This window comes from Thermobia domestica, chromosome 16, assembly GCF_964235325.1.
Source record: "Thermobia domestica chromosome 16, izTheDome1.hap1.1, whole genome shotgun sequence".
NCBI classification, from domain to species: domain Eukaryota; kingdom Metazoa; phylum Arthropoda; class Insecta; order Zygentoma; family Lepismatidae; genus Thermobia; species Thermobia domestica.
The window spans coordinates 184,846,253-184,863,589 of record NC_137469.1 but is presented as its reverse complement, the minus strand read 5'-3'; the positions used below and the strand labels follow the sequence as shown (position 1 = coordinate 184,863,589).

The following is a 17,337-nucleotide window of genomic DNA, read 5'->3' as shown; positions in this document are numbered from 1 at the left end:
AGATGCACTTTTACCCCTATGTACAATTGTACAAGATCAAATGGAAATGTGTATAAGATTAATTGATCTATTGTGCTGCCAAAATGTCTTGAGCCGTGGCAAAAATGCGAACTAAAGCTCACACCCTCACACACCCACGCGTTGAGCCAATAAGGGTTCAGCTTTTGCTAAACGAGAGAAAGCGAGTGGAATTCCTTCAGCCGATAGCAGCGCTTGCAACGGAAGACTAGGGATCAAGTCAATGTGGCATTAGATAGTAAATAGAGTGGTTCCCTCGAACTGCTGACACTGCTGCGTATTTGACACGAATTGAATGAAGTTGTCAACGATATATTGCAGGATTCTTTCCCATTCCTTCAGAATAGGCATTTCCACTTGTTGCAGAGTTACGGGAGGTCTCGGCCGAGCTGAAATTCTTCCTCCAGGACGTTCCACGCGTGTCTTTTCTATTGATACTGTGCAAGAAGAAGGCCACACTAACTTCGCAATGCCCTTCCCTGCAACTAAATGAGCGAGGGATCGATGGCAGGACAGGACACCGAGCTGTCCAGCTACAATTACTGGTAGCATGTAGTTCGGTTGCGATACACTGCCGACTATATTGGTGGTGTACGCCATAATTCCATCGTTACTAAACTGATATATTTTATGCACTTGAGCCTGCCTGACAAGTATGACTTCCAGGCTGTTTGGAGATGTGTATCCGTCGTATGTTAACAAAAGTACATGTAGTTACGAAAGTATCACAAACTTATACTACAGATTATGAAACCTATAGATCCACCGAAATTTTGTATTCCGTATAAGTTATGTATTTTACTATCAGAAAATAAATGTTAATACTGTGTCTTTTAGTACCTGAAAATGTATTTATGGTCGCTTGAATGTAAAGAAGCACCTGAATAAATTGCACATTTATTTTTTCTGAAAATCCTTTTCTTATGAAAAGAAAATAATACACTATTAAATGAACTTTCTTAAAAACGAACTAAACCCCTAACTCAAAAACCCTCACATATTGGAGAAGGAATGTTATCATTTTCTTATGAATGATTTCAAAATTTGATTTGTATGAAAAGACTTCTTCGATGAACAGGTTAAAACGGTCTTTCTCAAACAAGTTTTGTTTTTGTCAATTTAAGAAAATGAATATAACGATGTAGAATTAGGTCCTACTGTAATCATGGATATACACAGGAGAACTAAACCCAACATGCCATATTTCTTTATTCCCGTAGTTGATGTAAGGCAGGACCGCATCCACAAGGAGGGTCTATCGAGTCCGGACCCTCCCCAAAAAACTTTCTAATTCAGCATACATTTGTGCACTTTTTTAATAAATCTATATTTGTTTAATAGGGAAATGATTGATGTAGCTGGAAGATTTAATTTTACATTTCATCTGTAGTCTTTCTCTTATAAAAACATTTTAGTTCTGTCATTTTTCCCCTAAAAACATAGGTGGAAGTATTTTACAATTAATTATCTTGTACAGAACGATAACCGTTCGTTACTACATAGACGTAGTGGCTTGTAGTATTTGATCTCTCCCCTCCCCCCAACAAAAAATTCTGGGTGCGCGCCTGATCTAAGGAGTTCCTCTTTCCGTTATATGTTGTGCTTCCGCGCTGCCGACATTTGGAGAGAGAGAGAGAGAGAGAGCACGTGGCAGTGGAGGTTCAATCTCATCCTTCCTGCTACGTGAGTAGCCTTCTTATTTCCTCGCGTAACAACTTACGCAAAATCTCGTCGCGTGTTTCATGTTGAGATGGCGCCTTTTCTACTTTTATTTATGGGAGACTCACGGCCTGACCATTCATTACTCATATCAACATTGCTTCTTCAAATTCTATTAATGTACCTCAGCGTAGGGACTATTTAATAACCGTTTCACAAGTAATATATCACTCGTATTATCAAATATCAGTTACATGTTCCTGAATAAAACAATAGGTGACAATGAAATTATATGGCAATAATAATGATGACTAGAAGTATGAAATGTTGTTTTCTAAATAATATAGATCAATGAACTCTGAACGAAACCAAGAATATACAGGGTGTTACCAAAGTGCATCACAATGTTTTCGGAACACATTTCTCACATCAAAATAACAAAAAAAAAAAAAAGATTCCTATGGATCTGTGTTCAAAACTGGATAGTTTCATAGTTACAGCCAGTGGTGCTCTTCAGCCAGTTTGCACCGATTCGCGAGAACCGGTTGTTAAAATATTTCGAATTCGCAGAACCGTTTGTTATACCTTGACATAAAGACACACACGCATGATCTAACCAATCCCCGGAGTGAAACCGGGAATGAAACCGGAAGTGAAAGAAAGAAACCAATCAAATTAATGAAAACACCTGTGTACTTTTCCCGCGCGCTTGTATTGTTGTGGAAACAAACAACTTTCAATTGTTTCAATTTAATGGGCAGACAGAAATTTGAATATTCAGATAGTAATTTGAACATAAATTCCGGGATTTTGTCCGGGATACTGGGATTTGTGAGTGTAATGAATGTGATACATATCTAAGGGGTCCTCCACATATTACGTAACGCAGCAAAGGGGGAGAGGGGGTTCGGGCTTGAGTTACGAAGTAGGACACGAGGGAGGAGGAGTTAATATCTTCGTTACATAACGTGTTTTTTCTGTATTTTTTATTTTTATTCTCATGTTTATATGCAATCTTTTAAACACACAATTTTATTCAGTTCTTTTCATTTTTATAACTAAATATTTATTTTGTTTTGGAAAATTGAGAACATACAGCCTGTATAAATTGAATCATGCAGAATACGCTACTAGACACCAGCATGACTGGTAACGAATCCTGCGTGTATTACAATATAATAAAGCTCTGTTTTGTGGCTATCGCCGCAATGCATTTACGGTACACGCTTTTCTGGAGTCAGGGTAGAAATAAAACATTCTACCATGTCTGGAGTTAGTTGTTAGTAATCGTAACTACCGCTTGAAAATACCCTAGCGTTCCCACTCGTATCGCTGTTTCTGAGAATGGATTTAAAATTTTTGATTTAAACCCTTACCTACTCTAATATTCCAAGGGGTTTCGCATACGAAACAGAAGAAACTCTTTTTCGTGAAATAATATTTTCCGCGACAGAGCAATCCAAACAAAATAAGATATTGAAAACGGAATTCGTCGGATATTCATCGCATACTGACTCTTTTTAATCTTTAGATTTGAATTTTCCAGGAAAAATCGAATTTATTCGCATTGGTACTGATTTAGGACAAAATGAATTTGAAAAGGGGTAAACTGAAGTCCAAACAAGATGGCCGGAAGCTTGTTCACAAGCGAGATGTCCCTGCTCCTTCACGTGTGCAGCCACGTCGAATCTGTGATCTACTCGGAAGAGAACTTCTTTGTATCGTCGACACTGAAAAACTTCAAATACATGAAGCATCCTGGATTCTAGAAAAAAGACGTCAATGACAATTCTTTAGATCCTGTTTCACCTCCATCTCCCTGCAGCACTTCCTCCTTGCCAATCGTCGGTGACGTAAGAGGTTGGGTGCGATCTCCTTGGGAAAACGACAGTATGAAATTTCGAAGAATTAAGACTGATTAATTAAACAACCTTATGGGGTTAAAATATTATTACGATATTACCATTTTCTAATACCTTGATTTGTTGGCGAAAAAAAAACTACAAATATATTCAAAATACAAGCATTTTGTAAGGAAAGTTCTGCCATTAAAAATATTTTTTATTACGATAACCCCAAAATAAGCAACATTGGTGAAAAAACAAAAATCAAAAAGCGTTATGTAACAAAGGGGGAAGGATTGAGCCTTGCATTACGAAGTGTGATAAGGGGAGGGAGGGGGTAAAATTGCTCAAAAAGCAGCGTTACGTAATATGTGAACATCCCTAATGCCTATTACGTGAGCTAGCAATCTGCAACACGTTTCTGAATGACTCCAATGTCTTCATTAGTTCTCGAGATATGTACAGTAGAGCGTCGATTATCCGAAATAATTGGGGGACATGGGTGTTCGGAAAACTGGTTTGTTCGGATAATCGAACTGTACATGTTTATTTGCCAAAAAGAAGTACTGTACAGTAAATTTATTCATAAAAAGAACTGTGCTGATTGTTGAAACACAGCGACTGGCGGCTTGGCCGGTTAGCAGCGCCTTATGAAGGCCCCATTAGAAGCAATGTTCCGCCAGCGGTGGCTCAGTGCGGCGACTACTGTGGGAAACTTGGTTTGGGAGTGAGGGGGATGATGGATGGTAGGGTGGGAGAGTAACAGGTGCGAGCGAGTACACAGTTCGGTTAAGCGGTCGTTCGGTTGACCGACGTTCGGATAATCGACGCTCTATTGTACCTTCCAAATAATGTGTGCAAAATAAAGCGTTCTCTTCATCGATATCTCGATCGATTGCTTGTCATGACCAATACTATAATTCCTCAAAATATGGTACTTTTCTGGTGGGACACCCTATATATATATATATATATATATATATATATATATATATATATATATAGAGAGAGAGAGAGAGAGAGACGGTTGTTAGAATATCACCACTGGTTATAGGATGCCGAAAACGTGAAACAAGTGAACTTTAAAAGTTCATAGCTCCACTACTATGGGACCTATCGTAGTCGGGTCAAGACATCACTGAGGAACTGGTATGTGAACTATCCAAATATCCATGTTTAAGAACCTCCGGTACTTGCACAATCATTTTTAGAGAGGCTGTTTAGGGGTACTTGATCACTCTCCATCTGTTTAAATGCTGTTTTATTTTTTTACAGCCTACGGAAAGAACATTTATTCGGAACATCTATACAGAAAGTATGTATAAAACACAGGTTTTCAGTTATACATTTGCTGCAGGAGGTTACATAGGGTTGTATGTTAAGTACAAAACCTACAGGATTTACGCATGTAACATACGGTTTTAGGTGCATCTCTTATGTTGTTTTTCTCAGTGTGTTAAGTTACCGACGACACGCGTGAATCTACTTTCTTCTAATCTTATGCTTTCCGGCTATTTTTGTACTTACAAATGTACGACCCAAGTTTACTCGTGCGCCGATTTGAACGTGTCCGTATAGCTGCAAAGGTAAAACAAATGCATTCGCGTATTCCTTTATACTTGATTGACAATGAATTTATATTACGACATAAAGATGAATAGAATTTTCTACTACAAATAAATGCATACAAACATTGCACAAACTGGATTGCATCAATACTTCTTTCAGTGGGTAATTGGGGGATATTACCCCAAGACTTTGAGATTTATCCACCTCCAGAAGATTGTTAAATACTAGGATTAAAGTATATATTTTTCCATAAGAATGAATAATTTTATGTACATTATGGAAACTAACTCTATGGTACACATTTGTATTTGGATTCGATATAGTTTTTATTAATTTAGCTTAGAGTACGCGTCTTTGAAGCAGGAGAACTGGTTTGATTTCCAGTGGGAATTCATGTGGTTCGGATCCTAAGGTAAGCTGTATGTCCACATCTCCTATAGGCCCGCTGCTGAAAGGGACGACAAATTATAATCAACGAATCAAGTATTCATTTCGTTGGCAACACTTCTCTTCCACGTCTGTCCCTAAGCTCCACTGGACCAGGAAGGGAACTGGATCTGCGGTGTTTAATTTCAATTTTCTCAACTTTTATTATGATTGGCTAAATATGTTTTGATCAGCCAATCAGCGTTTAGGACTATTTTCTGGGATTCTGTTATATTTAGATGCAAATCTCTCTTCTTTTCGCAGTGTCTGATGAAGCCAATATGTTTAATTATTTGGCCAAACAGTCACACATTTATTAATTTTTGTAAATAAACCTTGCTTTGCTCAGCGATTTGTAGTTTTAGTGTAAGTTACGAAATCGATTCGGAAATTCAGCACGGAACTACTGCAGAACGATTTCCATTGATGTTCCAACTGAAAAAAATTCAAGTTCTTGATCGGTATGCATCCGAAAGAGTAAGAAGGATCCGTTTGGTATAGACAAGAAATGCTTTTGTAAGAGTTATTACATGATTTAATATGCGTCAGAAGTACAATTCTAAATATTTTTGATATATTTTAATCTCTGGCATATAATACGACACATATGTATTGACACTGTCTATAGCCGTTTGGAGTAAAATGTACATAATCATATAAGTTCTACGTTGTATATTTAATAGATGCAAATAGTTTTGCGACTGATTAACCTAATTTAAATTACTGTAAGGAAGCCCTATTTCGAAAAGCTTTAGCTATACAAAGCCTAGTTCAAACTAAAATTTCTTTGATGTTTGCTATTCATTAAGAGAAATCCACAGTAAATAAAGAAATTAAATAAATAAAGAGTGCAATTTAAAATCACGGTAAATACAGGCTTCGCTTGTATGTGGTTGCATTAGGCTATAATAAGATTTATTACTTGCTGCATACAAATTATTTAGTAACTACTGTATTTGAACATGTGCTCATATTCTTTCATCTTTTTTTTTTTTTTAATGCGAAACAAAACAATAAAAAAAATGTAACAATTTTCCATATGTTATTATCTTATGAAGTATCTCTCTTGTCAACTACATTATTTTAAAGCAATAACACAATTATTATATCTAGGGTTTTTTTTTTTTTTTTTTAGAGCGGAGGCTAAATCCAAAATAGCAATAAACCTGGTTTTATTATATCATGTATTAATTGGCGTATTTAAGATTTTGTTTCAGGGGGCTATATACAACACGCGGAAGCAGGGGAGGCAATTGCCCACCTGAGTTTGAGAATTAAATATACTTTAATCGATTGTCTACTAATATACTTGAAAAGAAACGTGAAACTCGTATGTCGGTGGACGATCTTACACCCCCTCCCCCAGGTAAATCTGAAATGATGCTCCTTCAGGTTGAATATTTGTAATCTCATTTCAACTTAACTGATTTCATTGTAGAAAGAAATAGAAATATTGTTTTATCTGTATACTTTTTTACCCGAAAGAAAATGCTTAGATAAGTTGAAGCTGAAAAATACTGATTGCATTTTTAAATGTAAGAATTGCAGACTGGTGAATCTTATGTGATATAATACACAAAAATTTAGCAGTGAATCTAACCTCTTATTCTATTCATAGAAGAAAAAGGAAGCATCCTCTTGGCCTACCTAATTTCCCTGGCTACTTATTCCCCTCCCCCCTCTTGATTTTCTTTAATTCAAACATTTACCTTTCCTTATAACTAAACGATGTAAATATTCCTTTGCTATAATAACTAGAGTCCCCTTATGTTGATATCCGTATAATTTGGTGTGGAACACCAGTTTCGCTTATCAGCTCCTCTTAGTTTGGTGTTACTGACGACGACCGACTTGAATCACAACTAACAACGGTCGAAAGTATGATAGGAGAAACGAAAGAAAGTAACAACTAAGAAAAAGAAATAGAAAAGTAGAACGGACGAAAGAAAGAAAAAAAGAACACAGTTCTTACATGGAATGAAATTTGACAGATACAGTATTATTCGTGAACAAAGAGCATAAGAAAATGGAAAGTCAATTCCATTCTTAGAAATGGTAAGAAGGATTATTGTTGCACGTGGAATGCGAAAAACTAAGAACTTTATTTCGGGAGGGGGCTTGAGCTCATTGGCGCCCCCAAAATGCTCCACTGCATATATTGTATATCAATTGGAAAGATGCTTGTTTTTTGGGGGGGAGGGGATCTCAAGGCTTATGGGCTTTTGTAAATACGCCTCTGAGTAACTTTGACCCCGCCGAAAGCAGCCGAAAGTACTTCTCCAGAAAGATTTTTCTGAAAAACCCTGCGACTGCACTATCACAATGAATTCAACAAAACGCTAGGAAAATTAAAACTAAGTAATTGTAACTTTAACCTTGATGTATACATTTCATTTAAAAAAGTATGACGGTACCTAATGTAGGATAGATAGTAATGACAAAAAGTGTTGAATAATATTTTTCTTTCTTGCAGCACTTACCTGGATAATACTTGAGCTGTTCAAGGTAAACAGCTGTGACGTCATCAGTCTTCAGTAAGTCTACCATCATCCAATCCTCTGAGCATCGGACTTTGTACAGAACTGAAACAGAGAGAGAGAAAATGATTTATTGTAATTTAACCTCAAATAGAATACTGAAGAGGAAAAAAGTTTTCAAACACCAGAAGCGAGTAATAGAACCACGTTCCACAGAGGAATGAGAAGTTTTCCATTTCAAGTAATAGTAGTTGTCATTATTATTAAACATACGTTAACAATACTTAAAATGTAATGTAATGATCTCATTATTCTGCTATGGAGAGTTAATTCATCATCAAATAAAAGGCAATAATAAGCGTTTTTTCCTCCCACACACAACACCACTTTGAATTACTAACTTTATTGCCTATGGAATCCGGAGGTTCTGTGGCCGCGTTCACTAGAGCTCTCCATTGACTTCTGTCCTTAGACAACTGGATTCAGTTTCTACTTTGTATTGCTATTTCTGCGAGATTCATATTAATATTGTCCATTGTCCTCCCATCTGTGCCTAAGTATTCTAATGGTCGTTTTCCGATTAGTCTTTCAGTTAAGATTTTGAAAGCGTTCCTATTTTCTTCCATTCTGGCTACATGACCTGCCCACCTGTCTCCTAGATTTGATGATTCTATCAATGTTTGGTAAACTGTATAAATTATGTAGTTCCTCGTTGTGAAGTTTCCGCCATTCCCCATTCACGTTCCTCTTGGGTTCGAATATTCGTCTCAGGATTTTGAATTACTAAAAACAAACAGCATTTTTTTTGGGGGGGGGGTAGGGAAAGAAGCAGAAGCTACAGTACTCATGGAGAACCACCCACTCGCTTCTGATTTTAGCATGATCATTTCAAGAACTCCACGGATCATGAAGAAAATCGAGATAAAAAATAAAGGGTATATAAACAAATGAAATTTTTAAATGTGAAAATTAGCTATTTATCTCTCTTTACTAACTAAAAAACTACTTCTCGCATGGTTATAATTTTTGGTATGACGACACATAATTCGGGGCAGGTTTTAGCATTCAATTCTTGATAATTCAATCCTGAAGGTGTTACAAGCCAGAATTTTTTTGTTTGGGAGTGATGAAATTCTGAGGGGAAGAGATAGGCTTTAAATCGAAGTTTCAAAGGTCATAGAAAAGCAAATAATAACTTATTAGTATAATGAAAGTGTGAGTTGTATTACATAAATTATCGGGAATTTTAAAAATGCTTGAGACGCTATACGGATACTCTAATTTCGAAACAGGGTTCCTCTATTTCTGTTTGTGGCTTCAGTGAAATACAAACCGATCTGGTGATATCAAAATACTCTGTCTTAATGTAGTGATGGAAAACTTCGTTTACCAGTATTTCTACGTACCTTAATGCACAAAATATCGGGACGGCATACATATTGATCCAATTAATCAATTGATTAGAGTTTTCAATGTCCCTTTTGAGACATGATAAATAAGACGGAACTTGGTGATTGAAGTGGAATTTAAACTAGTGGTGGGCACAAAAAACGGTTTTTCGGTTTTTAGAAAAACAAACCGGTTTCTGAAAATTTTCAAAAACCGGTTTCGGTTTTCTTCAAACAGGTTTCTGTTTTCTTCAAAACTGGTTAGGTTCTCACCGAAATCGGTTATCGGTTTTCCACCGGATTCGGTTTCGGTTTTTTCCAAAATTTGTTCTATTTCCTGCCAAAATAGTGTTTCGTTGTTATCCGGAAATCGATTCCATTTCCACAGAAATAGTTTTATGTGTTTTCCAAATGTTTTCACTGAAACCATTTTCGTTGAAAACTGAACCGGTTTTGAAGAAAATCGAAACTGGTTTTAGAGAAAACCGAAACCAGTTTCGGTGAAAAACTGAACCGGTTTTGAGAAAACCGAAATGCCGGTTTTTCGGGTTTCGTTTTTTATAAAAACCTATTTCTAATTTTGCCTATCTCTAATTTAAACCTATTTCATTTGATGATGAATTTTAGACGACTTTATAGTATGAGTTCTGTTGATGGCTCACTTTGGTACTGACAAACTGTAACTTTAATGTTTAGTTCGGGTCCAGGTTGGATATGGTGTCTTCATATATATATATATTGAAAGTCTGAAGTCGTAATGCCTCGACTTAGAGATTTTAAGTGGTTTTGTTTTTTGACTAATGCTGAGGTCAGATACTGTTCTTGTGGCGAAATAGAAGGTACACTCGAAGAAATAGATATTTCCCATCTCAAAATACGTTTGGCATCATTACACGTACCCAAGGGTAAGAGCTCCAGAAGATACCGCAACAGAAGTGTCGTATTGCTTGTAGCTTTATGAATTTGATTTTCAGCTGAGCTATATAAACACACTGTGTATACCTTTTGTATCTCTTCCTCTCTCCCCCTGGCTGTGGTTGCAAAAATGTTCTTTGTTTTCCATGTTTTACTTGGATTTCTCTTATTGAATTATTAAAAGAACCAGCTTCCTCAAGTGGTTCATAGATGCATTAACGATGTGCCATTTAGGTCCCTGCAAGTAGAAATAAACAGATAGAAGGAATCCGAAAAACGCACTTTAGATATGTAGAAGTAATCGAATAGTTTGCTTAAAAAAAATAAAAAAAAAATCAACCGCCTTCTGCTATGGATCATATGGAATAACAAACATGTGGAAATTCTTCAAATATGGTTCAAATTTTTCATTGAGGAATGTAATATTTTCAACAGGAGATATACAAAGGATGATATTCTTCTCTTAGTTGTTAAGTATTTTCTTTGCTCCATTGATGGTTGTTGGAGAAAGACTTGGCAGGTGAATGCACTAGCAGCTCTAATCTCTTGATTAAAGAATCTTGTTAAACGATGTTGTGCAATATTACTGGAGAAGAGCGTGCCAAGCTTCGACATGAAGCCGCTACGTGATAGGAGAAATGTGTCACGTTTGCTTTTCCCTTTCATAAGCTGTTCGTGCTGTCAGCTATACAATGCAAAAATGGAGACTGGAAGAGTTCTTCGAGATCTGTAGTACAGTATTATTATGTCACAGACGATGCAGTTGATTTTGTACGTAAAGTTGAAACGATTAATTGGTGAAACGCTTGGACCACACGAGTTTGGACAACGAATTTAAGTTGATCAGGATAACAAATACGAGTTTTTAAGGGCGAGCTCACACCGAACCTCTAAAGGTAACCAACCTACCTGGATTAAATTTTAGATTTGATTAATTGGCAAACTTACGTTTCTTTTAAAGTAAGTGTAATGTTATAAGAAAATCAGTTTTATTGCAACAACAGTTGTTACAATTTACATAAAACAGTGAAATCAGAATTTTTAACGGAAGCCCAAGTTGAGGGAAGTCAAGGCCAAAATTAGTATGATCTATTATTTCTACAAACTCTCTCATGATTATATGGTCAGTGTACATGCTTTCAATGTGGGAGATACGGGTTCGATTCCTGGAGAGTTCATGTAGTTCGAATCCCATATTAATGTGTAAATCCACGTCTAATTTAGCCTTGGTGCTGAAGAGTATGGTAAACTCAAAGTCAACTAACAAACAACTTTTATTTCTGAAAAATGACTTTACCGATTTGGAGTAAAAAATTGTACTAGCGCAAAAAGGCCTATAGACGACCTGAAAACTTTTGTTAAGATTTGTCATAAGCAAAGACCAAAATTTGGTCAACGTTAAAAGAAATATTTTTAAAAATTATCTCTCGGAACGGTTGGACACATTGGAGTTTTAGTGTCAGCAAAGTCATGAACGGGATACTTATGAGCTGCAAAGCCATATGTAAAATTTAGGTAAAGCCAAAGCTGACATGGGAGGACAGGCTCTGTAATATTAGAAGGTGAAGTATCGGACAAAAAGTGGGATAAATGTAATTAGTAGTCTATAACCATGATTTCGAAATACGGTTAAGCTCGGTTGAAGATAAAGAACAAAGCCTACACAAGGGAGACCTATTATCGAGGATGCTTTTAATTGATTTTAGCTACACTTAACATGAAGGTCTATGATGCGGTTAGGGGAGTTACCACATTTAATTAACATTGATTGAGGCAAAATTCTTTAGCAAAATCAGAAACCAACAAATAAACAAAGTGGCTAAAAATAGAAACAACAATGCTAGAGTTCTAGGTGAGATTCAGGGGCAATAACTGTTCAAGAACGAAAGAAAAGAACTGAATTCATATCAGATGTTGTGATAGTCAAACGACAAGTCCTAAAGCAAGTTTTTCCACTCACCTATTCACTTGCAGAATTGTTTTCTTGTCAAACACTTTTTCTGGGTTTATGAAATAACAAATAATAATATTCCCTATTCTTGTTCCACAATACTCTACAAATATTTGAAGAAGTTAATATTTATCTTTTAGTACACTAACACTATCTGTGTGTACTAATGCAAGCTGCATGCAACAACTTTTCCCTTAAATTTTTGGAGATAGTTAGAAATTATATATGATAAAAATTGTTGCTTCCTGTTTCCCAGCTAGCGACATAGAAGCGCTAGTTGTCGTCCGGGGCAAGAACTCGCGTTAGTGCACCCTTGACCAACCAAACCAAAACACTCCTTCAAATATTTATTTAATTTTTTGCCCTTTTGCGCTCTCCCAATCCGGTGCCCGGGACATAAGCCCCGTTGCCCTTCCTAGTTACGTCACAGTTCCCAGTAGCCTTTTTTCTTACATTTTCAATCGGTCCCCATCTTTTATTACTGCAAATGGCCAGACGAGTTTCCGAAGTTATGAATTAAACCTCTAATTAAATATACTTGAATGGGCAAGTAGTAGAAAAATAGTACTAGTCCAAATCAACCATTTTCGTTTTTTTTTTAATGGAAATCAGTGCCAAATGCATGAGGCTATATGCTGAGACTGAAAACAGTACAATGCGAGATTATCTGACCTCAAAATACACAGATCTTTCTTTACAATGAACGAAAGAACAATACTATCCTGGACTTGTAGTGTTTTTCTACTTAGTCATAACGGATTGCACCACTTTTGCACCTTGTCTCAGACACAGTGATCCCAACCTATGTAAAAACTCCCATTTTGTGGTATTAATTGACAATTATTATTCGAATCAAGGGAATTTTCGTCACAACTGAAAACATCTGGGATTTTTCACTATATATATTCTTTACGAGCGGGAAGTAGACATAACGAACCATCAAAAGTCTGTCAGTGTTGTCAACTTTTAGTCTGAAGTCTTTTCTTTGTTATCGAAAAAGTTCATGCTAGTGAGGAGTGACTTAATCATATGCGATTCTTTAAAAATCCTGTACCAACTAACGAAATTTGTGTTCTGGTATCTGAAGAAAGAAGAAAACAAAACGATGAACGAATGAAAGAAAGAAAATAAAATAGCAAACGAGAAACAAGCGATTTCTAAACTCTCTACATGAAATGTGTGGATAACAAAATTCTTCTGTATGATTTGGCTGAGATACAAAGGTGTGGACTGAATTTTTGACAACATAAAATATATTTGTTCTCGTTTAATGAAAATAGTTATTCACAATCTATTTTATAAACTGTAAATATGGAAGATCGAAATTTATTAATAATTTACCCAGAAATTGAAAAAAAGTAAGGCAAGACATACATATTTTTTTATATTTTATTATTATTTTATATTATTATTATTATTATTATTAATAATAATAATAATAATAATAATAATAATAATAATAATAATAATAATAATAATAATACAACGTGCAAAATTAAGAAGAATGGAAATTTTTCGTCTCGAGATGGGGTTTTATAGTGTTTCAGATTGGCATCACTGCTCAGACAGAGAATTCAGCTGTCGAGTGACAGTGAACGAGGCTGATGTGATTCGCTTATTTTCATTAATGTTACATTATTTATGAATCAAATGAGTGTTCGGCATAACAGTGAGTGGCAAATTATTTCGAAAGAAATGAGTCTACTTAACAAAGAAGGAAGAAGGAAGTAGTTATTTTGTGTCAGAATGCAAAATGTTTGTTGATGGCATAATCTTCCAGAGTATGTGAAAACCTATGAATGGTTTAATAAGTTGTTTTCGGATACTTATAAAAGATGGAGGGCGTAGTAAACTCTACCAACTGACCGAGTCTATAGAAAACCGTGACAATGAATGACAAAATACCGCTAAAGTATCACCAAAGTGATAAGATATGTATGTGTCCAGCGAAATAACTACTTTTCACTATTTAATTCTACGCTGGAAAACTGCAAATCAAGTAAAAGAGAAACCCCCTGGATTCGTCGTGTTTTCTTACTACCCTTCTATAATGGAATTTTATTTGTGGTTAGTTGAATTTTTTGATAATGCATTTTGTGGGTCGTTGAATATAGAGTTGACAAAGGGACTCATAAAATGCTTCGTAAGGAGTATTGGAATATATGAGGCAGAAACATGGGCATTGTGCAAATGTAATGAAAGAAAAAAAGACTGGAAGCTTTGAAATGTGGGTGTGGAAAAGATTTTAAAGAATTAGCTGCGTCAAGCAGAAAACGAATAAGAGAGTATTAAAATTGGCGAGGAAGAAAAGAATAATTTTACATTTGATCGAAAAGAGGAAATGGGCTGAGAAGGAACTGTATCATGAGAGATGTAGTAGAGGGTATGGTGACAACAAAGAAATGGAGGGAGCGAAGGATGCAACAGTTGATGGATGGTATCAAAACAGATTAATCATACGTGAAGTTAAAGATTGTGTAGTATGGAAGCTTCTCAGTTACGGCAAGTGAACTGCCAATACTCGTAGAATACGTACACTGAGAAAAATCCGTTCTCCAGACAGCGGTATATCGTACAAATATACGGAATCCTCTTGCTTACTACATAAATCAGTACGGAGCATACGTTATCCGTATGCTACATAGGCACTACCCTTAGATGTTACATCATGCCGTTCCAGGATGTCTGATATCTAACAGTCTTTCCTATATTACATACATATATGTGTTACCTTCGTCAGCTATATGTTATATACGTCCATTTGTATGTGAGATCCTGACCGCCTGTATTGTTTCATAGGTAAAGTACGTATAGATGGAACACTTATACAGAACGTATTATAAAACATGCGTTGTCAGTTATACGTTTGCTGTACGTTAAAGTCCAAAAACTACAGGATTTACAAATGTAACATACAATTTTAAGTACGTCACATATATTTTTTCTCACTACATATGATAATAATTATTAATAATGTTAATGCCATATTTGGCCTTCAAAACTTGCAAATGCTGACTGCAATATGAACTGCTGTGGAAAGTTTGGTTGAGCACATATGAAAGAACGGAAAATATGTTTATTGTTGAAGGAATAAATACTTTTTGGTACTTCTATCTCACCGACAAAAGAATTATTATTATTATTATTAGCTGAACCTGCGCTATATACACAGCGCACAGTTCTAATATGAGCGTGAATCTCCTTCCCACTTCTCACTATATCTGTGCAAGTCCCTTTCCCAACACAAGTAGACAGGAAGACTCTCAAACGGAGTGAATTGCTATAGACAAACATATAAATGTTGTATTGTAATATATACAGTAGAATGTTGGGCGGGAGTTTGTGGAAAACTTGGATAAGTGATAGATGGTACCAAATGCAAATATTTTATATATCTATATCTATCTATCTATCTATCTATCTATCTATCTATCTATATATATATATATATAATTCCATATATGCTTCATTGTGGGTCCAAAAGCCTTCGAAGTTGCCAGCTTGTAATAGATTTTGTCATTCAGATTAAAGCAAAGCGCCTGAAATGTCCATCAGCCCGCGCTATACGTAGCTCCTCTACTGGTTGCCTTTCACAAGGCTATGAACCTTAACGTCCTAGTGGCAATATCAAAATGACGCCAAAAATGTGAAATAGAAAAAGAAACTTTTTTAAAAAAAATGAGTGAGAACTGGCAAATCTCCACAAAATTTGAAATCGACTAGAGAAAACGGCACGTTTCTAACACTTGCGGTTTTCGAGATTTCATTGTCGAAAAGATTGGCCACAAACATATAAACGTTTCTTGTATTTTAATATATCGACTAGCTGAACCTGCGCTCTCTACACAGCGCATCGTTCGCATATGAGCATAAACCTCCTTCTCATTTCTCACAATATATGTACATGTCCCTTTACAGACACAAGTGAAAGACGTCTTGATAAAAAAAAAAAAAAATCGGCAAGGGGTATCATAAAGGGGAGATTTTTAGATTATTTTTTCTTAATATCTCGCAACGTTTGCAAGATTTGAGCCTACTTCCGGTTGAAGTTGAGTTGAATTGATTTTGAGTTTAACGTCCCGTTCAGCAGCGAGGCTATATGAGACGTGGGCCTACTGATTAACGTGGAATCCGAACCACATGAGCTCCCGCCGGGAATCGAACCCGGACCTCCCACGCCAAAGGCGCGTACGCTAACCGCTTAGCCACGGAGGAGCTCTACTTTCGGTTGGAGTTTCTAATTCATGTATGACCAGTGTTTTCTTTCTTCTTGCATGCAGTATGTAATAAGCAAATACATTACATATACAATTAATTATAACGACAGTTATATATGGTGTTCATTGGGCAAAGCACTCAAAAAATAAAGGTTTATGTTAGACTGGAGAAATGGTTATCCTTCCTTTTTCATTATTATTTGGCCATGACACAAACGCCTGAGACATATACAACCCCAATATACAACAATGTGGTGTTGGAATATATAATGCATAGGATATGATGATTTAGTTCTTTTTTTTAATTTCAATGCTTCCAGTGTACCCTTAAAAATGTAATAAAGAAATAATGGCCATGTTTTTTAAAAAATATTCAATTAGAACTGGACAATCTACGCAAAATTTCCAATCGATCAGTGAAAACGTCATCTTTCTAGAGTCTGTAGTTTCTGAGATCTCATTGTCCAAAGAGTTGACCACAAACATATAAACGTCCTCAACATATAGTTTAAAAGAACTCGGAAGATGGAAGCACAATTCACATACATTGATTTTAGAGAAGGCTTATTAAAATACAAACGCTTTGAGCAATAATTTTATATCATAAACTTTATGAAAAAGATATAGTTAACTAATTTAGACTATTTAAAGTACAAATACTTAAAATGTTTGTCTCTGTTAAACGTGAAATCACATATAACCGTAAGTGAAAGATTTGAAAACTGAAGTTATAAGTTGGAGGAGTTTTAATTGCTGTATACTTAAATATTCCTAACCCTACTTATAGTTCTCGCTGCACAAACGGTGATAGAGTATTGCAAACGTATTCTTGAGACTTGTGCAGTCATTCTATTAAAGGGATAGACGAAAGAT

At 35.8% G+C, this 17,337-nt stretch overlaps 1 protein-coding gene across 1 annotated transcript in view; it reads right to left on the bottom strand.

Annotated features, from left to right (window-relative positions):
* The window catches only part of qsm (Zona pelucida superfamily protein qsm), a 260,492-nt gene that overhangs the window by 46,629 nt on the left and 196,526 nt on the right, over positions 1-17,337 (bottom strand). Inside the window, exon 2 of the mRNA XM_081743373.1 lies at positions 7,997-8,098. Within this exon, the coding sequence (XP_081599499.1) occupies positions 7,997-8,098 (102 nt within the window). The remainder of the gene's footprint in view (positions 1-7,996; positions 8,099-17,337) is intronic.